General features: G+C 42.7%; 1 protein-coding gene across 2 annotated transcripts; it reads right to left on the bottom strand.

Moving 5' to 3' along the window:
* Positions 1-651: 651 nt before the first annotated feature.
* Positions 652-22617, bottom strand: lrrcc1 (leucine rich repeat and coiled-coil centrosomal protein 1). Of its 2 annotated transcripts, none has more exons than XM_029704452.1 (20): positions 22523-22617; positions 21904-21950; positions 21607-21812; positions 21422-21487; positions 21055-21222; positions 19017-19183; positions 18123-18356; positions 17154-17365; positions 16748-16901; positions 15832-15980; positions 15435-15639; positions 15121-15260; positions 13479-13680; positions 12863-13048; positions 10249-10423; positions 8393-8556; positions 3085-3293; positions 2633-2770; positions 2160-2295; positions 652-1923 (listed from the first exon to the last, which is right to left on the bottom strand). In XM_029704452.1, exons 2-20 carry the CDS (start codon positions 21945-21947, stop codon positions 1813-1815), a joined length of 3066 nt encoding a protein of 1021 aa, XP_029560312.1. In that variant the 5' UTR covers positions 21948-21950; positions 22523-22617; the 3' UTR covers positions 652-1812. The 2 variants fall into 2 exon arrangements, with proteins under 2 accessions (XP_029560312.1, XP_029560313.1); XM_029704453.1 differs by having other exon boundaries at positions 18123-18344.
* Between the last annotated feature and the right edge of the window lie 592 nt (positions 22618-23209).

Below are 23209 nucleotides of genomic sequence, written 5' to 3'. Positions count from 1 at the left end.
TGCCAGCATTGGTTTGTGGTGGTAAATAGATGGCTACGAATAATATAGAATAGAACTCTCTTGGTAGATAGTGTGGTCTACAGCTCATCATAAGGTACTCTACCTTACCTCAGGCAAGCGACTTCTTTAATATTAGACATTGCGCACCAGCTGTTTTTGACAAATACACCCCCCTGCCTTAGACGTAGCTTCTCTTTCCTGCCGATGCATGGAAAATCCTGGCAGCTCTATATTATCCGTGTCGTCGTTCAGCCACAACTCGGTGAAACATAAGATATTACAGTTTTTAATGTCCCATTGGCAGGATAGTCTTTATCGTATATCATTCATTTTGTTTTCCAATGATTGCACGTTGGCCAGCACTGAGCTAGCCTGCAACAGTCACTTCCTAGAGTAGCTCAAACGCATGCAATGTTTCCAAAAACTCCTCCATGTAGCAAGATGGCAACACACTGAAATGACACTTCCTGATCAAATGCGCCGCTGAGCATTCTCATAGAAAACAATGGGGTGACTTAATCTTTTGTTCTTATATATATATTTTTTAACGGTCTTTTAAAAACTCTGATATTTGTATCTCTGCCCCATGTGCTCCAACCCCCCCAGGCCCCCATCACAGCCCAAAACTTTTTCTAAGACTTGACAACGAAAGCGGAATAAAACTGCTTTTATTTAGCATGATAAAAATATACACATATTTGATAACTTAAGTCAAATATTTACACAACATGTAAATGTATTACATTTCAAACTAGTGCCCTAGAGGGCGTAGTTCTTCCTGATGTTGTACTCCTGCTTAACTCGATTGAATTAATGGTCCGCCGGCCTAAATAAAAAATTGGGAAAAAATGCACACTCGTAACAAAACACAATTTTCCCCCACCATTTTCGGACAACTTCCGGATGTTGTTCAGCCATGAGTTAACAGACTGATGCACTGAACACGGTGTGCAACATCCGGACGTTATTAGAAAAATGGCGGGGAAAATTTTTGTTTTATTAAGACCGTACGGATATTTTCCCTTTTTTGGGGGGCTGGCCCGCCAATCGATTTAAGGAGGAAACCAACACATTAGCATCCGGAATGGAGGATGCTTTATGAGCCAGTCGCCAGGGGACAGGAGTCTATAGATGGGTTAGCTGACAACGTCACGAAAACGATACGTACGCTTCAATGGGACAGAAGTCTGAGTTGTGATTCTGGATGGCCAGATAGCTACCAACAATGACAAGAAACTGCCACGAGGGGAATTGTAAGTGACTCTTTTCAGCTAGTTTCATCTTGTTCTTGATACCATTTCTTGTTTTGAGTCGTTTTGACTTATGCTAATGGCTCAAATTCGTTAGCTAGCTAACCAACAACTGTAACAATGTAGGAGAGACAACAAATGCTCATTGTGCAAATGTATTTATGTTTTCAATAAACATTGGAGAATAAATATAGTTGACATGTTGTCGACAATCTAAGCCAACCCCGTATGTTTTGCCTCACAGTTGCGCACACGTCAGTTTTGTTGCTAAACAACCAACTTGTCTATAGCCGACTGGGCACAAAGTCGGACGCAGATGACACACGACATAAAAGGAATAATAGTGCCCTCTGGCGGTCGGTTGGGCTAATTTACAACTTACTGGCCTAACCACAAAAGTCCAAAACCTGTCCACCCCTAAAAAAGTTTGACTGTCAGAACAACTTAACATTCACGTTTTGCAAATAATTCACATCAACAAATGCTGTCACCTCATCAGTGTAACGTCCAAGTAGAAACACAGGTGACTCTATAGGTAGATGATATACACCATATGCTGTACTTAGAAGTCTTTCAATACGCTGGTGAGACGTCTCATCTTCTCCTCCATTGTTTTCTTCTCAGTTTCAGTCTCCTCCAGGAGCTGACGCATCTCCTCCTCCACCTGAAATACCTGAGTCAATAACACACACATTCCACTATTAAACACACCCCAATAACGAATGCATTATACACCTGAGTAAAACACACACGGTCATACATCTGAGCTATTTGCATAAATAATGCATTAGGAGATGTGCAAGGAATTTGAAGTTACGTGCATGGATCTCAAGTTAGCATTCATTCATTCCTTAGTATGCGACTGAGCAGGTCAGTGTAGTGACTGTGGTAACCATTAGCGTAAGCTACCTTCTGATTGGACTGTTCAATCTGTTTCTGCTTGTCATTGGCCAGCCGTAGGAGCTCGGTCTGATGGGATGCCTGTAGCGACTCCAGCTGTCGCCGGAATGCATCGTCCATACTGTGTAGCTTCTCTATCACCGCTCTGGAGGGGAAACCACAAACACAGATACACTGTTGTCATTACTCTGACCTAGACCACCGTTGCAGGCTTGCAGCTCTTCAACCAATGTCTTATATTCTCATCTCTTATATGGTTCCGGTGGCTCAGTTGGTCATTGGAGCTCGACTTCTGTTTCATTCCCTCATACATATGGGCCACATATAATGAAATTAATGTATCTATGTATTTACCATAGGTCACTTTTGATAAAAGCATCTGCTAATGACCATATTATAATCATATTACTATAATGATACACGGATGGATTAGATAGGAAGCCCTATATGTTGTCCTATTGAAGGTGTGTTAGTCAGCGTACTTGTGCGCCTGTGAGGCCTTGTCTCTCTCCTCCAGCAGCAGGCTCTCTTTCGAGTCGAAGCCCTCCTTCATGCGTTTCACCTGGCTCTCCAGCCGGGTCAGCAGGTCAGCCTTGTCCTGCCACTTCTTATTGGACACACTGCAGGGGAGAACATAGAAGTATGTATGAAGGAATGTAGTGGGGACAATGTGCATACATTAAAAGAATTGAGGATGGTGACAGTGTCAGATCAGCGTGGCAGGATTGTGGACATCAGGACTGTGGTCCTCAGAATGATGTTATGATGGGTAAAATCCCAATTTGAGATCCACATTTGTACAAAATGTTTCATTCAAATCTCCCATTTACATCAATGCATGATTTATGGAAATGTATGAGTAACATGTGGAGCTCAAGTTAATTCAGTGCAGTGTGCTGTGCGAGTGTATTTGTCTGTGTGTGTCGTGAGCTACCTGAAGGCGGCCTTGACCTCGTCCAGCTCCATCTCTTTGTCCTCCAGCTGTTGCTTGAGCTGCTCCTTGCGGAGACTGAGCTGCTGCACCGTGTCTCTCAGGTCCTGCGATGTGGCTGACGACTCCTCCAGCTGCTGCTGCAGGCATCGCTGGGCCTGCAGGCTCTCCTCACGCTGCCTCCGGCCCTGCTCGTCACGCTCTTGTAGGCCCTGAGGGAGAGCGAGAGAGGGTGGAGAGAGAAAGAAAGCGAAAGAGTGCTGACAGAGAGAAATGCCAATAGCTCTGAAATCAAGTGCACCTCAAGTACTTGACGTATGTATTTGATCAAGGTCTGATTTTTATTTTCTATAAGCAACTCTTATGGAGGAGACTTTAAAAACAGAGTAACAGGTTTGATTTATACCATGTCCTTGAAACAACTCCTATTCGAAAGATATGGCATGAAATAATCTCAACCTGTGTTCTGTTACATCACACATATTCCTTGGCAAAGTTGTGAAAATGTTCCACCAATGACACCAGTTAAAGTTCCCATGTACTGGTTCAATAATACCAGTGTACATATACACAGAATGGGCCTGAGCCTAATAGACTACATTAGTTCTGGAGAGTCATTGTTTCAGAATGAGGGGTGCTGTAGTTCTGCTGGTGTTTTTCTGTTTGTCTGGGGCATGGGCTCAGGGAGAGAGCGCAGGGGTCAGAGAGAATTACATCACTCAACAGGGTCAACAAGTGACAGGGGAGAGTCGGGAAGGTGATGCTGAACAATCAACCTGACATCTGGACTGAGCTGAAGGAGCTAAGGGACATGGTGGTGGCACAGAAAGTGGAGCTGAGTAACATACAGGCCAGACTGACAGCCAGTGAGAGCCATGTGGATGAACTGAATGGAGAAGTGGTGGATCAGAGAGTGGAGCTGTGTCACTAAGAATGAGGTGCAGTTCCACAAGAACAAGGTGGAAAAACTGGAGACCGAGAACGCAGGTAAAGTGATGTACAAATCAACAACACTGTGATGTGTTGAATTCTAGTAAACTATCCCATTAAAGATGGTATAGTGTCTGTTTGAAACAAGAACAATTACTCTCAGATGGACAAAAAAGGTATGAAGTTGCTTTTTCTAAGCATTAAATTTGCTGTCTGCAGTATTTTCCAGTATTATAAAATGAATTGTAGCTTTCAACCTTTTCAGTGCCATGTTGAAAGTCATACAGTAGTTGAGCGTCATAACTTATTTATACTTATCTGTACAAAATATCATTGGTTAGACTTGATTATGAACACCTGGGGCAATGGCCATTCAGGGGAATGGACATTTACAAAATGGTCTGATAGAAATGTAGATCAAACATGACTGTCAGATAGATTGGAATAGTATAGTAGAACGTGTGTGCTCTATTCATTCTATTTCTATCTTCAACATGCAGTTTCAGATACAGCCCGCCATTAGCTGAAGGCGGCCAATCCAATAGTTTCAGAAAAGTAGTCACTTCCTGAGATCTGTATTCAAATTGTAAAAATGAAGCAGTTGCTTTCTCAGATCTGTATTCAAATAGTTGAAAAAAGTAGTCCTTTTTTGGGATTTGTATTCAAATAGTTGTAGTCACCCCCAAAGTAACCATTTGTTTCCACAGAAAAATAGCTACTTTCCACAAAGCATAGTTAAAACTACATTTACATTTAAGTAATTTAGCAGACGCTCTTATCCAGAGCGACTTACAAATTGGAACTATAGTTATATCCTGTCTGCTATAAGAGTGCTTTGTCCCTGCTTTTCCTCTGATGCAGGTGTCTTCACTGCACCACTGAGAGGAGTCTACTACTTCAGAACCAGTGCACATTTCCTTGTTCAAGAATGACCCGTGTATAAAGATGGTACATCAGTATAATAGTCACAGAGGCAGGGAGAATGTATCCAATGTAGTGACTCTAGAGCTGGAAGAGGGAGACTTGGTCTAAGCACACCTTTCCAGTGGCCACAGTCTCTAAAATGATATCAATAATTACAGCATATTCAGTGGTTTCTTACTCTTCCCTATGCGATGGGAACACTACAAATGCTTATCATATATTGAGCCAAAATTATATCAAGGCATTTACTGAACAAAATGGGAACAATATTGCTATCATTTACTGTCAGGTTTCCATTTGATTGATGAACATGTCCTTGCTGTGAATTGTATGTCTGTAATTATATACAGTTGAAGTTGGAAGTTTACATACACTTAGGTTGGAGTCATTAAAACTCCTTTTTCAACCACTCCACAAATTTCTTGTTAATAAACTATAGTTTTGGCAAGTCGGTTAGGTCATCTACTTTGTGCATGACATAAGTCATTTTTCCAACAATTGTTTACAGACAGATTATTTCACTGTATCACAATTGTAGTGGGTCAAAAGTTTACATACACTAAGTTGACTGTCCCCTTAAACAGCTTGGAAAATTCCAGAAAATGATGTCATGGCTTTAGAAGCTTCTGATAGGCAAACTAACATAATTTGAGTCAATTGGAGGTGTACCTGTGGATGTATTTCAAGGCCTACCTTCAAACATAGTGCCTCTTTGCTTGACATCATAAGAAAAATCAAAAGAAATCAGCCAAGACCTCAGAAAAAGATTTGTCTGGTTCATCCTTGGTACCACGTTCATCTGTACAAACAATAGTACGCAAGTATAAACACCATGGAACCACGCAGCTGCCATACCGCTCAAGAAGGAGACGCCTTCTGTCTCCTAGAGATGAACGTACTTTGGTGCGAATAGTGCAAATCAATCCCAGAACAACAGCAAAGGACTTTGTGAAGATGCTGGAGGAAACGGGTACAAAAGTATCTATGTCCACAGTAAAACGAGTCCTTTATCGACATAACTTGAAAGGCTGCTCAGCAAGGAAGAACCCACTGCTCCAAAACCACTATAAAAAAGCCAGACTACGGTTTGCAACTGCACATCGGGACAAAGATTGTACTTTTTTGAGAAATGTCCTCTGGTCTGAAAAACAAAAATAGAACTGCTTGGCCATAATGACCATCGTTATGTTTGGAGGAAAAAGGGGGAGGCTTGCAAGCCAAAGAACACCATCCCAACCGTGAAGCACGGGGGTGGCAGCATCATGTTGTGGGGGTGCTTTACTGCAGTAGGGACTGGTGCACTTCACAAAATAGATGGCATCAAGAGGAAGAAAAATGATGTGGATATATTGAGGCAACATCTCAAGACATCAGTCAGGAAGTTAAAGCTTGGTTGCAAATGGGTCTTCCAAATGGACAATGACCCCAAGCATACTTCCAAAGTTGTGGCAAAATGGCTTAAGGACAACAAAGTCAAGGTATTGGAGTGGCCATCACAAAGCCCTGACCTCAATCCTATATACAATTTGTGGGCAGAACTGAAAAAGCGTGTGCGAGCAAGGAGGCCTACAAACCTGACTCAGTTACACCAGCTCTGTCAGGAGGAATGGGCCAAAATTCACCCAACTTATTGCGGGAAGCTTGTGGAAGGCTACCCGAAACGTTTGACCCAAGTTAAACAATTTTAAAAGGCAATGCTACCAAATACTAATTGAGTGTATGTAAACGTCTGACCCACTGGGAATGTGATGAACGAAATAAAAGCTGAAATAAATCATTCTCGCTACTATTATTCTGACATTTCACATTCTTAAAATAAAGAGGTGATCCGACTTCAACTGTATGGGTGGTATTCAGTAGTGGGAAACTGGGGGTTGGGAGATTTGACCTTCCCTTAATGATAAGGATATACTGTCCTTACTCCTGCTCCTAATATAGCCATTTACCCCAGGCCTACAATGACATGGCTAAATGTATAATGTGCTCCAAGCCTACCACCTGCCAACTTGACCCCATACCTACACAGCTGGTCAAAGAACTTCTCCCAACCAACACTCACCATTATACACACATATATCCAAGTGGGGATAGTTCCTGAGTCTTTTAAAAAAGGCAATCTGCAATTGGTACATCCATTTTTATACTTTAAAATTAATGATACACAACATGAACAAAAGTATGTGGACACCTGCTCGTCGAACATCTCATTCCAAAATCATGGGCATTAATGTAGAGTTGGTTCCCCTTTGCTGCTATAAACAGCCTCCACTCTTCTGGGAAGCCTTTTGTCCACATACTTTTGGTGATGTAGTGTACATATTAATTGACTCAGAAGAATGTAACTTATAAATGCCTCATACGCTTAGTTAAACTTTTGTACCCAATCAGAAGCCAAAATATAAAGCTTGTTTTACGCCATTGTTTTCTAAACAACGTAACTGTAAACAAACACTGTATAGCCTCAAAACATGGTTAAAATATTAACTTTTATCTCATGGATGTTCAGTCCTTGCATCCATGGCAGTCTATGAATTTGAAAGTGGTTACATTTCTCCAGCCCCATCCCTCAGCAGTTTACCAAAACAGTGCTGGGGTGACCCTGTTATTTGTACTGCAGATTGCCCCTTTAAATTGGCTGTAATTAACCCAGACCTTGATCCAGATGATCCTTAACAGTGTTGACTGTAGGCCACCAGCTAACATCCTTTTAAAATTCAAAACAGTACCTTTAAAACCCTCCAATACGGTTGTGACTGCACTGGTCGAGGTAGTAAACGACACCATTGGGTTTTTAAAATGACTTGAGTACAACATGGGTTATTACATGTCAATGCAGCATTGATAATCTGATGGTGCGTTCCATTATTGCCTGCTGACGTGCCATCAACAGTGGACGGCCAATCCCGTTGTACCTTCAGACTATGCTCAAACTATGCTCAGGACTCCGTTCTGCCACCTCAGGTCTCTTGGCCCTCCCGCTCAGCCCAGTCCTAGCTCTTCTCTGTCCTGGCACCCCTGCCCATCTTCTGAACACATCTGAAACCCTACCTCTTGAAAGAGTATATAAAATACTCCTTATCTTGACCCCCCCCAAAAAAAATAATAAACAAAAAAAAAGAACACTTAAACCCCCCCTTCTAGCTTTGACTTCACTGATAGCTACGTTGAGGAAAAATGTAATTCCTATGCCTGTGATGTGGTTGTCCCACCTAGCTATCTTAAGATGAATGCACTAACTCTAAGTCGCACTGGATAGGAGCATCTGAGAAATTACGTATGTATGTACGCGCGCACGCACACACACGCGCACACACACACACACACACACACACACACACATACACACACATACACACTCAGGTAAGTGGTTGGGTAGGTTTAGGCACCCAGAACATTCACACCTGGCCCAATGGGCAATCAACAAGCGGTTGTCTGGCCTTGGAAGTGTTTTGAGTACCTCTTTGAGTTTGCGAATGGTCTCTGTCTGGTCATCGATGACCTTGACTTTGATCCTCAGGGCGTCGTTGTCTCGCTCGTTCTGTTTCTTCTGACTCTCCAGTTCAGCAGCCAACACCTCAATCCTCGCCTCCAGACGACCCCTATCCTGGGACAGAGACGCGCCTATGCATGTGTTTTTTTTTGGGGCGGGGGTTTAAACATAGTGGAAAACACAAGACGAGTGTCAATAAAGGTCACTCAAGAGAAATGTTGAATTCAGTATTTATTGACCTGGTGGAGCATTCAAACAGCCACTAGACGGAAGAGGATAGCAACTACAAAAATGTGAACTGCAACCGGTTAGCCTAGATTTGAGATTGAAATCACTGTAAAGGGTGTATATACACTACATGACCAAAAGTACGTGGACAAATGCTCGTCAGACAATCAATTATGGCCATTGATAAGGAGTTGGTCCCAATTTTCTGCTATAACAGCCTCCACTATTCTGGGAAGGCTTTCCACTAGATGTTGGAACATTGCTGAGGGGACTTGCTTCCATTCAGCCACAAGAGCATCAGTGAGGTCGGGGCACTGACGTGGGGAGATTAGGCCTGGCTCGCAGTCTGCGTTCCAATTCGTCCCAAAGGTGTTCAATGGGGTTGAGGTCAGGGCTCTGTGCAGGTCAGTCAAGTTCTTCCACACCGATCTCGACACACCATTTATGTATGGACCTCGCTTAGTGCACGGGGGCATTGTCATGCTGAAACAGGAAAGGGCCTTCCCCAAACGGTTGCCACAAACTTGGAAGCACAGAATAATCTAGAATGTCATTGTATGCTGTAGCGTTAAGATTTCCCTTCATTGGAACCATTAAAAAAAAACTGCCCAGACCATTATTCCTCCTCCAAACTGCACAGCTGGCACTATGCAGTCGGGCAGGTAGTGTTCTCCTGGCATCCGTCTACACCCAGATTTGTCCGTCGGACTGCCAGATGGTGAAGCACTGCTCCAGAGTCCAATTGCGGTGAGCTTTACACCCTTCCAGCCGACGCTTGGCATTGCGCATCATGATCTTAGGCTTGTGTGTGGCTGATCGGCATTGGAAACCCATTTCAGGAAGCTCCCAACGTTACTTCCAGAGGCAGTTTGGAACTAGGTAGTGAGTGTTGCAACCGAGGACAGACGATTTGTACACGCTACCCGCTTCAGCAGTCCGCGGTCCCGTTCTGTGAGCTTGTGTGGCATACCACTCCGCGTCTAAGCCGTTGTTGCTCCTAGACATTTCCACTTCATAAAAACAGCACTTCCAGTTGACTGGAAATTTTACGAACTGACTTGTTGGAAAGGTGGCATCCTATGACGGTGCCACATTGAAAGTCGCTAAGCTCTTCAGTAAGGCCATTCTACTGCCAGTGTTTGTCTATGGAGATTGCATAGCTGTGTGCTCGATTTTTATTTTTTTTAGCAACAGGTGTGGCTGAAATAGCCAAATCCACTAATTTGAAGCGGTGTCCACATACTTTGTATATATAGTGTACCATAGAAATATAATTACCGTTATAAACGGGGTGTTTCGAGCACTGAATGGTGATTGGCTGAAAGCTGTGGTATATATCACGGGTATGACAAAACATTTCTTTATGACAAAACATCTAATTATGTTTGTAACCATTTTATAATAGCAATAAAGCACCCTCAGGGGTTTGTGGTGTATGGCCAATACACCACGACTAAGGGCTGTATCCAGGCACTCTGTGTTGCATAAGAATAACCCTTAGCCGTGGTATTTTGGCCTTATATACCACACCCCCTCGTGCCTTATTTCTTTAATAATAGTAACTAAGTAATTCTATTTCCACGGTGTTAGCATACCTTGTTGAGCCAGCTCCTGTCCCCAGATCCTCCTCTCAGCTCTGAGTCCGTCTATAACCGACTCCTGGGCAGTGAGCTGGGACAGCAGCCTGGCCTTGTCCTTCTTCACCAGCTCCAGCTGCAGTTGCAGACGCCTGTCCTCCTCCGCCCCCGCCTCCAGAGACCGCACACGGCCCTGACGGGACACAGACACCACGGAAACAATCAACACCTACCCCCTTAGCCCATAACCCATTCACACTACCTTATAGGCACGTCCCTTAGTCTTAAGCTCCAGGTACTCGGGCTGGGAATTGCCAGGGACTTCACAATATGATATTATCACAATACTTAGGTGCCGATACGATATGTATTGTGATTCTCACGATTCTATTATGCATTGCGATTCAATACTGCGATTTGATGTTCCAAACATATTGCTCACTATGTCTGCTGAAAATTAGTTTTGATCAAATCTTGGAAATAAAAGCGATAGGATGAAAAATATCAGAGTTTGGGGGCAGGTCAGCTGACAAGCTAGCTATAGATACACACACACTACCAGTCAAAAGTTTAGACCCACCTCCTCATTCAAGGGTTTTTCTTTATTTTTAGTATGTTTTTCATTGTAGAATAATAGTGTAGACATCAAAACCATGAAATAACACATATGGAAACATGTAGTAACCAAGTGTTAAACAAATCAAAATATATGTAATATTTAAGGTTCTTCAAAGTAGCTACACTTGATGACAGCTTTGCACACTCTTGGCATTCTCTCAACCAGCTTCATGAGGAATGCTTTTCCAACAGTCTTGAAGGAGCTTCTACATATGCTGAGCACTTGTTGGCTGCTTTTCCTTCATTCTGCGGTCCAACTCATCCCAAATAATGTCAATTGGGTTGAGGTCGGGTGATTGTGGAGGCCAGGCCATCTGATGCAGAACTCCATCACTCTCCTCGGTCAAATAGCCCTTACACAGCTTGGAGGTGTGTTTTGGGTCATTGTCCAATTGAAAAACAGATGATAGTCCCACTAAGCCCAAACCAGATGAGATGGTGTATCGCTGCAGAATGCTGTGGTAGCCATGCTGGTTAAGTATGCCTTGAATTCTCAATAAATCACAGACAGGGTCACCAGCAAAGCACCCCCACACCTCCTCCTCCATGCTTCACAGTGGGAACCACACATGCGGAGATCATCCATTCAGCGTCTCACAAAGACATGGCGATTGGATCCATAAATCTCAAATTTGGACTCATCAGACCAAAGGATAGATTTCCACCGGTCTAATGTCCACTGCTCGTGTTCCTTGGCCCAAGCAAGTCTTCTTATTGGTGTCCTTTAGTAGTGGTTTCTTTGCAGCAATTTTACCATGAAAGCCTGATTCACAGTCTCCTCTGAACAGTTGATGTTGAGATGTCTGTTACTTGAACTCTGAAGAAATTATTTGGGCTGTAATTTCTGAGGCTGGTAACTCTAATGAACCTATCCTCTGCAGCAGATGTAACTCTGGGTCTTCCTTTCCTGTGGCGGTCCTCATGAGAGCCAATTTCATCATAGTTTTTGCGACTGCGCTTGAAGAAACTTTCAAAGTTCTTGAATTTTCCAGACTGACTGACTTTCATGTCGTAAAATAATGATGGACTGTCGTTTCTCTTTGCTTATTTGAGCTGTTCTTGCTATCATATGGACTTGGTCTTTTACCAAATAGGGCTATCTTCTGTAAACCACCCCTACCTTGTCACAACACAACAGACTTGATCAAAAGGATAAAGGAAAGAAATTCCACAAATTAACAAGGCACACCTGTTAATTGAAATGCATTCCAGGTGACTACCTCATGAAGCTTGTTGAGTGAATTCCAAGAGTGTTCAAAGCTGTCATCAATGCAAAAGGTGGCTACTTTGAAGAATCTCAAATATAAAATATATTTTGATTTGTTTTAACACTTTTTTGGTTACTACATGATTCCATAAGTGTTATTTCAGTTTAGATGTCTTTATTATTCTACAATGTAGAAAATAGTAAAAATAAAATAAAAACCCTGGAATGAGTAGGTGTGTCCAAACTTTTGACTGGTATTGTACGTTATTAATATTTAATTCAGTGATTTGCAGGCGATTAGGAAACACAAGCACTTCCTATTGCGAAATTGCCTCGCAACTCGAATAAATTAGTCTGAATTTGAACTAAGCAAGCTGCTCAATCGTTCAGTTTATTTTAGAATGTATAAAATAAAAAAAATAAAGAAAAACCCTTGAATAAGGTGGTGTGTCCAAACTTTAGACAGGTACTAATATATATATATATATATATATATATATATATATATATAAATAAATAAATAAATAAATAAATAAATAAATAAATATATATATACATACATACATACATACATACATACATACATACATACATACATACATACATATATATATACATACATACATACATACACATTTTTTACAAATTGATTCTTTGAGTCAAAGTATTGATATAATATTGTCCAAAATAATATTGCAATATGCATCTATATACATTTTTTCCCCCATCACTACCAGGTACTGCAGATACGAAATAATTTGATAGCTATAAGCAAAATGCTGAAGAGCCCCGGTCGTGGTGTTGTACCTTGAGCTCAGTGACGGTGTCTCGCTTGGCTTTGCTGAGCTCTGTGATGCGGCTCTTCTGCTCCTTGACCATGGCGGTGAGCTCCTGCACCAGACCCCCCGCCTGTCTCTCTCTCTGTTGGGTCTGAGACAGGGCAGCCTTCACCTCCGACAGCTCAGCACTCAGCCGGGCACAGCCCTGCTCCACCTACGTACGGAGGACACAGGCAGAAACCTTTTAGTTGTTCCTATCAAAAAGTTTCATATTCATCATCAATTTCTTTAGTCAAAGGCTCTCTTTAGTCCTATCGTCTTAATTCATAATTTTTATGAAAGTCCACTACTGTGCATTCCCTGTTTGTCTCAATCTGACCAGCAATATGTGTTTTCTTCAAGCTCATTTAGTAGAAGGTCAAAGTTAGAGAACTGAGTTAGCGATGTAGGGGACATTTAATACCTAATGAACCAAAGTGTGAATGTTATCACAATACACACACGCGCACACGCACACACACGCACTACATCAATATCTAGAACAGGTCAAAAGGTGTCCTTGCTTCAGCTGTCTTTTTATGCTAGTGTAAATTAAATAATAAATAAACGGTTTTATTTGATGTTCTCTAGTTCAGTGTTCAGACCTCAGTGAAGCGAGTAGCCTCGATGGTGAGGGCCATACGGAACTCATCCTCCAGGGCAGTGTACTGCTGTGTGGCCTGGGCCAATCTGTCCTCCAACCCAGCCCTGCTCTGGGCGTGTCTCTGCTCCACACCAGCCACCTCCCTGGCCACCACCTCCCGGAACTCTGCCCCGCCTGGCACCAGCCGACCCTCCAGCTCCTTCCTGTGAAACAGGATGACACCGTTAAGACACTCACTGACTGACTGACTAAATTAATGAGATCTGGGTCATGTTCAATAGGGAAAAAACATTTTGAAACTGAGTGAAACGGTGAAGAAACACTCGTTTTCCATTGTGTGCCCTAATGATGGCACCGTACTGCAAAAAAAGGCGCTGTAGTCTCGGAAGTTTACATACACCTTAGCCAAATACATTTAAACTCAATTTTTCACAATTCCTGACATTTAATCCTAGTAAAAATTCCCTGTCTTAGCTCAGTAAGGATCACCACTTTGTTTAAGAATGTGAAATGTCAGGATAAATAGTGGAGAGAATGATTTATTTCAGCTTTTATTTCTTTCATCACGTTCCCAGTGGGTCAGAAGTTTACATACACTCAATTAGTATTTGGTAGCATTGCCTTTAAAATTGTTTAACTTGGGTCAAATGTTTCGGGTAGCCTTCCACAAGCTTCCTGCAATAAGTTGGGTGAATTTTGGCCCATTCCTCCTGACAGAGCTGGTGTAACTGAGTCAGGTTTGTAGGCCTCCTTGCTCGCACACGCTTTTTCAGCCTCCCCTTTTTTCCTCCAAACATAACGATGGTCATTATGGCCAAACAGTTCTATTTTTGTTTCATCAGACCAGAGGACATTTCTCAAAAAAGTACAATCTTTGTCCCCACGTGCAGTTGCAAACCGTAGTCTGGCTTTTTTTATGGCGGTTTTGGAGCAGTGGCTTCTTGCTGAGCGGCCTTTCAGGTTATGTCGATATAGGACTCGTTTTACTGTGAATATAGACACTTTTGTACCCGCTTCCTCCAGCATCTTCACAGGGTCCTTTGCTGTTGTTCTGGGATTTATTTGCACTTTTCGCACCAAAGTACGTTCATCTCTAGGAGACAGAAGGCGTCTCCTTCCTGAGCGGTATGACGGCTGTGCGGTCCCATGGTGTTTATACTTGCGTACTATTGTTTGTGCAGATGAACGTGGTACCTTCAGGCATTTGCTCCCAAGGACGAACCAGAGTTCTGGAGGTCTTGCCTGGTTTCTTTTGATTTTCCCATGATGCCAAGCAAAGAGGCACTGAGTTTGAAGGTAGGCCTTGAAATACATCCACAGGTACACCTCCAATTGACTCAAATGATGTCAATTAGACTATCAGAAGCTTCTAAAGCCATGACATCATTTTCTGGAATTTTCCAAGCTGTTTAAATACACCGTCAACTTAGTGTATGTAAACTTTTGACCCACTGGAATTGTGATACAGTGAATTATAAGTGAAATAATCTGTCTGTAAACAGTTGTTGGAAAAATGACTTGTCATGCACAAAGTAGATGTCCTAAACGACTTGCCAAAACTATAGTTTGTTAACAAGAAATTTGTGGAGTGGTTGAAAAACAATGACCCCTAAGTGTATGTAAACTTCCGACTTCAACTGTACCTGTGCACTTGTTCCCTGGAGGCCAGCAGTTCGTGGAGCTGCCGTAGCTTGTCTTTATGCTGTCGGAGCGAAGCTCGCTGGATCTCAAGCTCTCTCATCAGGGCCGACGCCTTGTTCTCCAGCTCCTGGCTCCTCTTCATCTGAAAAGTCATCAAAAGGTCAAACCCTACTCAGTACGGGTAATATTACTATGTTGCAGCACAAGGGCTTGGAATTTTTCCTGACCACGTTGCAACGTTTCGTCCCAGTGCTACCTATGGAAGCTCTACCATATCCATGAAGTATGAAGGGTTATGAAGCAGCAGTAGCTCTACCTCCTCAGCCTGCCGGCGGGCCTTCCGTGCTTCACTATGGGACGTGCTGTCCTCCAGGGTGCGCAGCGCCCTCTTGTGTTGCTCCTCCCGCTGCAGGACCTGCTCCAGCTGCAGCGCGGAGCTCTGACACCTCTCCTCCAGCTCCTCCACGCGAGCCTGCAGACCAGAGCGCTCCGAACGCTCCTTCAACAACAGCTCCTTCAGTCTGGGAGGTGGAAAGAGAGACGGGAGTGAGACACAAGGTCCGACTTTAGCTTGTATTAAAAACCTACAGGAAGCATGAGATAACGGAAGTAAAGTGCGTGTGGGAATTTAGCAGAGATTTTTACTTTTTGTGACAAGAGCATAAGGAATCTGTGTTTGTGTGTATGTACTGTATACAGTAAACTACTCTAACCTGTCGGTGGTGTGCAGGGCCATGCTCTGTAGGTCTTTCTCCTGGCTGGCCTGGGTCTGCAAGGTCTTCATCTGCTCAGTCAGCTTCCTCACAGCCTGCTCAGCCTTCCACCGCCTCTCTCTCTCCTGATCACGCTCCTCCACGATCGCCTAGGGAGACACGCAAACACGCGCACAAAGTTCAATGTGACACACTAATTATGCACGCACTTTCATAGTATCAGTAGTAGTTTACAAAATCACTAAGTTGATATATTCAATTAGACAGGGAATCTATGCATGATATGACAGCCGAACTTGTTAAATTCAACGACGATATGTACAGCAGTGGTGTAGAGGACGTTAAACGTACGTAAACGCAGTTTACACACTTTTTTTTTGTTACTGTACGAGCATTTACCATCCTTTTGCGGAAAAATGCATTAAAGCAGGGATCATCAACTAGATTCAGCCGCGGGACCATTTTTTCCTTGAGTGGACGTTCAGGGGCCGGAACATGATTACAAATTATTTGTAGACTGCAAATTGATCGCAACAATCCAAAACAGATATGTTGTTTGACTAAAACAGTCATTTCAAACCTTGCTTACATTTGTTAAAGATCAAGTGTCTCTACTACACGTGGGAATACTTGGAAACAGATTTCTTAAATTAACATCACTTGGAGCTGATTTCCTAATGTTTTTACAGTCTTTTATGTCCAAGAATAAAATCAAATAAAAATACTCCCAAAAAATGTTGCTCAGAAAACTTAGGGGCCCAAATAAAACCAGCTAGGGAACCCAGCATTAAAGTATAGGGAGCATTACTTTACTCACCGTGAATGGTGATCAGCGTTTACCCACCATTGTTTTTTAACACTACATCACTGATGTACACAAATACTGTATATGAGAACTGTGGTCTATGGTCCGTACCCTATAGGTCTCCTCCACTGCTTGTTTGGTGCTGCTGGGGGTCTTCCTGACGGGTCCTACTGAGTCGGCACCCCCAAAGGCCTGATGGACGCCTGACTTCCTCCCAGGGACAACTGAACACTTTGAACTTTTCCCTTTGCTTCTCTCTTGATCACTACACATAAAAAGTCAAAGCAAAGCAGTGTCAATAAGGGTCGCGCTTTATAGGTTTCAGAATGAGTATGAAAATGTGTCAACTATGATTGATTAGGTTCACTAAAACATAATGAATCGAACTGAGCATGTATGATAAGAATCTGATGAAGCATAACCACAGTGTCAATGTCACTGCGTCATGTGTGGAGATCATGACAGGTGTGAAATTGTCAAATAAGAAACTTGCCAGCAGAGAGGCAGTGTCTGTTACCTGTCTGGTTGTTTGGCCTTGGTGGGCTGCTTGATGGTCCTCTTCACTGCAGTATTGTTGCTACCCCTGTGCCGAGTTGGGATCCTGGAGCGACGCCCCCGGTTCTCCTTCCCGCTGTCACACTCACTCTCTGACGTGTTGTCTATGTCCCTCTTGGGCCTCCGTACCTTCACAAAGGGGGTGGAGCTGCTGGAGACCTCCCCTGCAGGAGTCTGGCAACCAGGTTAGGAGCTTCATCAGTGATGCAGGTGGATAAACCATATGCAATACTACTACACTACTTTGTAGTATACAACTCAAATACTCTAGAGTGTAGAGAGCACTACACCACTGTATAGTACTACTATAAAACTGGGCCATAATTTCATTGTATGCGTGATGTGTTTGACACTGAGTGTACAAAACATCTTCCTAATATTGAGTTGCACCTCCTTTTGCCCTCAGAACAGCCTCAATTCGTTGGGGCATGGACTCTACAAGGTGCCGAAAGTGTTCCACAGAAATGCTGACCCATGTTGACTACAATGCTTCCCACAGTTGTGTCAAGTTGGCTGAATATCCTTTGGGTGGTTGACCATTCTTGATACACACGGGGAACTGTTGAGTGTGAAAACCCAGCAGCTTTGCAGTTGACACACTCAATCCGGGGCGCCTGGCACCTACTACCATACCCCATTCAAAAGGCACTTCAATCTTTTGTCTTACCCATTACTCAATGGCACAATTGTCTCAAGGCTTAAAAATCCTTCCTTAACCTTAATTTAACCGTCTCTTCACCTTCATCTACACTGATTGATTTTAATTTAACAGGAGACATCAATAAGGGATCATAGCTTTCATCTGGATTCACCTGGTCAGTCTGTCATGTTTTGTACACTTAGTGTATTTGATGTTTATACAGCAACAGTCTTCACACAGGTGCTGATCAGCATCAGTCAGGCGTCTTTAGACCGCCCCATCCAGTCTCACCTGTTGGAACAGTCGGGACACCTGGTGCTCCAGTTTCTGGATGCGTTGTTCATTGTTTGGGTCTACTGCTGTACTATAGCTGCCCACTGTAGCCCAACCTGGCTGTGAAACCTGGGGCCGTCTGACTGGGTCTTGGGCCCCCACTGGGCCCCCTGCCCGCTGGCGGAACTGCGTCAGCACCTCGTCAATACGGGAAGTGGTGGGAGAGCCGTCAACCCTGGCCTGTGGGGACGTCTTACGTTGAGATATTAGTTTTACAACATTCAATAGGTGTAATATGTAGAAACATGCCATGTGCCAGATAGAGAAAAACAGTTCAAAGTGACCCAAAGTGGTGACACTTAAACTACTTCAAATTACAAAAAGTATTCATATATACTGCTTATAAATTGCTTGTCAATTTAGCAATATTATAACTAATTTATTGCAATCCTACTATTTTTGCCATGGGGCATAGAGAAACATTTGCAGTTCAACAGCTAATTTCATGCAATACTACACATTCTACCATAGGGTGGAGAGAAAGGTTTGCAGTTTTTAATATGATATCTGAGTGAGTGACTAACAAAATTAATGGGGCCCCCTCGGTCGGTAATTTGACCATGGTTACTACAACTTTAGATAGTCTCGCGTCCAGCTAACTTACCCCTCCCAAAAATGTTAGCTGGCATGGGCTAATTGAGTGACTGTCAGTAACTGACATAAGAGAAAAACTGCTGATGCACAACCAAATTTTTAAAAAATGGACCTGGGGAAATTGATCCGCGGGCCTACCAAAGGGGTTGCCCATCACTGACATAGAGGGTGATATAAACACACATCAGTTTTAAGATGTGGTACAACCCTTTTGGCATACTTTATATAGAATATTATTTGGTTGTGATTCATGTTTACCAGTTCATTGGCACTGGTGTCTGAGGAGAGCAAGAAGTCCACGTAATCCTCCAGGCCGGGGATGTCGATGGGGCTGTCCTCCCCCAGAGGAGCAGGGTTCCCCAGCCGGTCCACCCCATCCAGGCTGGAGACCTGGGGTAAGGACTGGAGCACCATCTCTCTGTAACCTGCAGCAGGGAACACAGGAGTCATTGAGTTTGAATATGCCAAATAGATGTCCAAAATACTTACTTTACATGACCTACAGTGCCTTCAGAAAGTATTCATACCCCTTGACTTATTCCACATTTTGTGGTGTTTCAGACTGAATTTCTGTCACCCATCTACACACAGTACCCCATAAGGACAAAGCGAAAACATGTTTTTTACATTTTTGCAAATGTATTAAAAATGAAATATTTAATTTACATAAGTATTCACACCCGAGTCAATACTTTGTAGAAGCACCTTTGGCGGTGATTACAGCTATGAGTCTCTGAAAAGTCTATAAGAGCTTTTCACACCTGGATTGTACAATATTTGACAATTATTATTTTTACAATTCTTCAAGCTGTCAAGTTGAATGTTGATCATTAGAGGACAACAATTTTCAAGTAAAACCAGTAACTAGGCCACTCAGGAATATTCAATGTCGTGTTGGTAAGCAACTCCAGTGTGTATTTGGCTTTTAGGTTGTTGTCCTGCTGAAAGGTGAATTTGTCTCCTAGTGTCTGTTGGAAAGCAGACTGAACCAGGATTTCCTATAGGATTTTGCCTGTGCTTATAAGCTGTATTCCGTTTCTTTTTATCGTAAAAAACTCCTTAGTCCTTGTCGATGACAAGCATACCCATAACATGTCGCCACCACCATGCTAGAAAATATGAAGAGTGGTACTTAGTGATGTGTTGCAGCACTTTGTATTTAGGACAAAAACGTTTTTGGGTCACATTTTTTGCAGTATTACTTTAGTTTCTTGTTGAAAAAAGGATGGATGTTCTGAAACATTTGTATTCTGTATAGGCTTCTTTCTTTTCACTTGGTCATTTTAGGTTAGTATTGTGGAGTAACTACAATGCTGTTGATCCATCCTCAGTTCTCATATCACAACCATTAAAAGGGATATTTCAGGATTTTGGCTATTATATTTTTATGTCTCTGTGTCCAGTATAAAGGAGGTTAAAGGTAGTTTTGAGAGCCAACACTAACTAGCGTTACCCATAGCGCAATGACTGGAAGTCTATCTGCTAGCATCCCAAAGTATCCCTTTAAACTCTGTAACCGTTTTAAAATCAACATTGGTCTCATGGTGAAATCCCTGAGCAGTTTCCTTCGTCTCCAGCAACTGAGTTAGGAAGGACGCCTGTATCTTTGTAGTGACTGAGTGTATTGATACATCATCCAAAGCCTAATAACTTCACCATGTTCAAAGGGATGTTCAGCGCCTGCTTTTTTTTCCTTCTTAATCATCTACTAATCTAGGTGCCCTTCTTTGCGAGGCATTGGGAAAACCTCTCTGGTCTTTTTGTTTGAATGTGTTCTTGAAATTCACTACTAGATTGAGGAACCTTTCAGATAATTGTATGCGTGGGGTACAGAGATGGGGTAGTCATTAAAAAAAATCATGTTAACCACTATTATCGAACAGGGAATGAGTCAATGCAATTTATTATGAATTTTGCTAAGCACATTTTGACTCGTATTTAGGCTTGTAATAACAAAGGGGATTGAATACTTATTGACTGAAGACATTTCAGCTTTCCATTAAAAAAATTAAAAAATAAATAACAGGCAAAATTACACTTTGACATTATGGGGTATTGAGCGTAGTTCAGTGACATACAATCTCAATTTGATCTATTTTAAATGCAGGCTGTAACACAACAAAATGTGGAAAAAGTAAAAGGGTGTGAGTATTTTCTGAAGGCCCTGTATCTCTGGCTAAATCTCAAGAAACTGCAACATTTTGGTTTTTCATGGACACACTATTGAATTGTCACTCAGAATGGAGGTTTAGCTCAAATAGCACTGCAACAGCACTCCATTTTCATCACCACTCACCTGGTAAGCTGCAGACTGAATTGCCTGCTCCCTCCACACTTAGGGTGACATCACTCAGATTCTCCAGTCCCAGCATGCACTGCAGCAGCTGGTTGATGCTGTCCAAGCGGTTGCTATGGAGATGGAGGTGTCTCAGTTTGTACTCCGCCCCGTGAAGGTACAACAAACCTGGGTATTACAACCAATGAGTATCACCCTCATGTGATAGTAAATGTACATTTCTGTTACGGAAAACTTGGCCATGTGTGATCATCACGAGCAGGGACGGGCAACTCTAGTACTCTGGGACAGTGTTGTCCATCCCTGTTCATGAATGTTGTGGTCAGTAGGCTGCACACTGTGCATGTAAGTATAAACTGAAACTTACCTGTGAGGTCACTTATCTGATTATAGGCCAGGTTTAATCTTATCAAGTTAACAAGTCCATTCAGTCCTGAAAAGGAGAAATTAACATTTCACACGCAAAAACGGCAGGGTGGCCCAATTCCGAATGTGTGTGACAAAAATAAAAACGAACTGAACAACAATTTTCTGTGTTTGACCAGGGCTCACCTTCGACCTTAGTGATCAAGTTGCAGGACAAGTTTAAGGTTCTCAGTGAGGCTAGAGAGTTGAGACCCTCGATGCGAGAGATATGATTGGACGACAGATCCAAGTGTCGGAGATGCCAAGCAGTGGTCAAGCCCTCTACTTTCAGAATACGGTTACAATGCAGATTCAGGGATGTGACATTGGCACTCAATGGGACCTCCAGCAAACTACACAGAGGGTGACATGATGAGAGATTTCCATTGATTATTTCATACAGAAGTTCCAGGTGAAGATTTTACTGGAAGATGGTGTGATTACCTTGATATGCTCTTATCTATGAGACACAGCTCTCCATCTGCCATCGCCTAGAATATCAAAATAAATAGCTAGTTTCATTCATGCACAATTTCAGTGGTTACATTTCTACAGCCACATCCTTCAGTTGACCAAACAAAGTGGCAGGGTGTTGAAATGGCAAAATGGGGCTTTATGCCAGTGCACTTAAGGTATGTATTTAACGTTATATGTGCTAGTAGTAACGTTACCTAGCTACTGCACTGTTCTAGCAAATATGTCTTATTGTTAAGATTGTGGTTCTAGTGTAGCTAAACGTTCGCTTGCCAGTTTATGGTTAAGACGTTAGCTACTAACGTTATCAAATAAGGGTTTTCTACATAGGATGGATAGCTAATGTAAGCCCGGCAACTTACCAACAACCTCATCCGAATGTTAGACATAAAGACATGTGCAACATAACTTTTAAAAAAGTGTTCAAAACTATGCAACTAACGTTAGCTAGCTAACGTACTGTAGTCATGCTAACAACAACTCGACACACTACATAGAACCAGCAAACCTCCCTCGACCCACGACAACCTTAACCACTAACAAAACACGAAACATAGCTAAATGTGTACTGTCCTAATCCAATACTAACCTCCAGTGCAATGTAACTTGTAGAAGTTGTTCAGCATCTGTTGTTGTTGTTTTGCCGCCGCTCCACTTGAACTGGCCGCCTGTATCGTCGAGTTCCGTCCATATTCAGTCGCATTACTGGTCAAGCACTGCAGATGGCGGTAATGCGCAGGCCGTCCTCATGCACAAGTCTTCTTCTTTGATGATGTTTTGCAGCGTTTGGCATCCAGTATACAGTATGTTATACTTCACCAACTAGACTGTGGTATAAACCCATTATACTTTGCGCTACGAAAAAAGGGGAAAGGGTTAAAAAAACGTCAAATGTCTCTACCCTCGAATCCTACAATCATTAAAACACACCCCTATTCCATTACTACTTTAACCCTATCTGGTCCTACACCAGGCCAATGGCCTGGAAGGACGGGACCCCACCACTCAACACTCCTCTGCAGTCAAATCTCGTATCCCCAAATACTTCTCTGCAGCTGACATCACAACCTCTATTTTCTGTGACTTATGTTCTCTCCCTGCAGTACAGCTGATACTATTGCTATGAACCAGGGGAGGGGAGGACGGCTCATAATACTGTTTGAAACAGAGGGAATGGAATGGCATCAAACACATGGAAACCATGTGTTTGATGTATTTGATACCATTCCACTTATTCTGCTCCAGCCATTACCCTGAGCCCGTTCTACCCAATCAA

This window comes from Salmo trutta, chromosome 21, assembly GCF_901001165.1.
Source record: "Salmo trutta chromosome 21, fSalTru1.1, whole genome shotgun sequence".
NCBI lineage: Eukaryota > Metazoa > Chordata > Actinopteri > Salmoniformes > Salmonidae > Salmo > Salmo trutta.
This window is presented reverse-complemented; position numbering and strand designations above follow the sequence as displayed.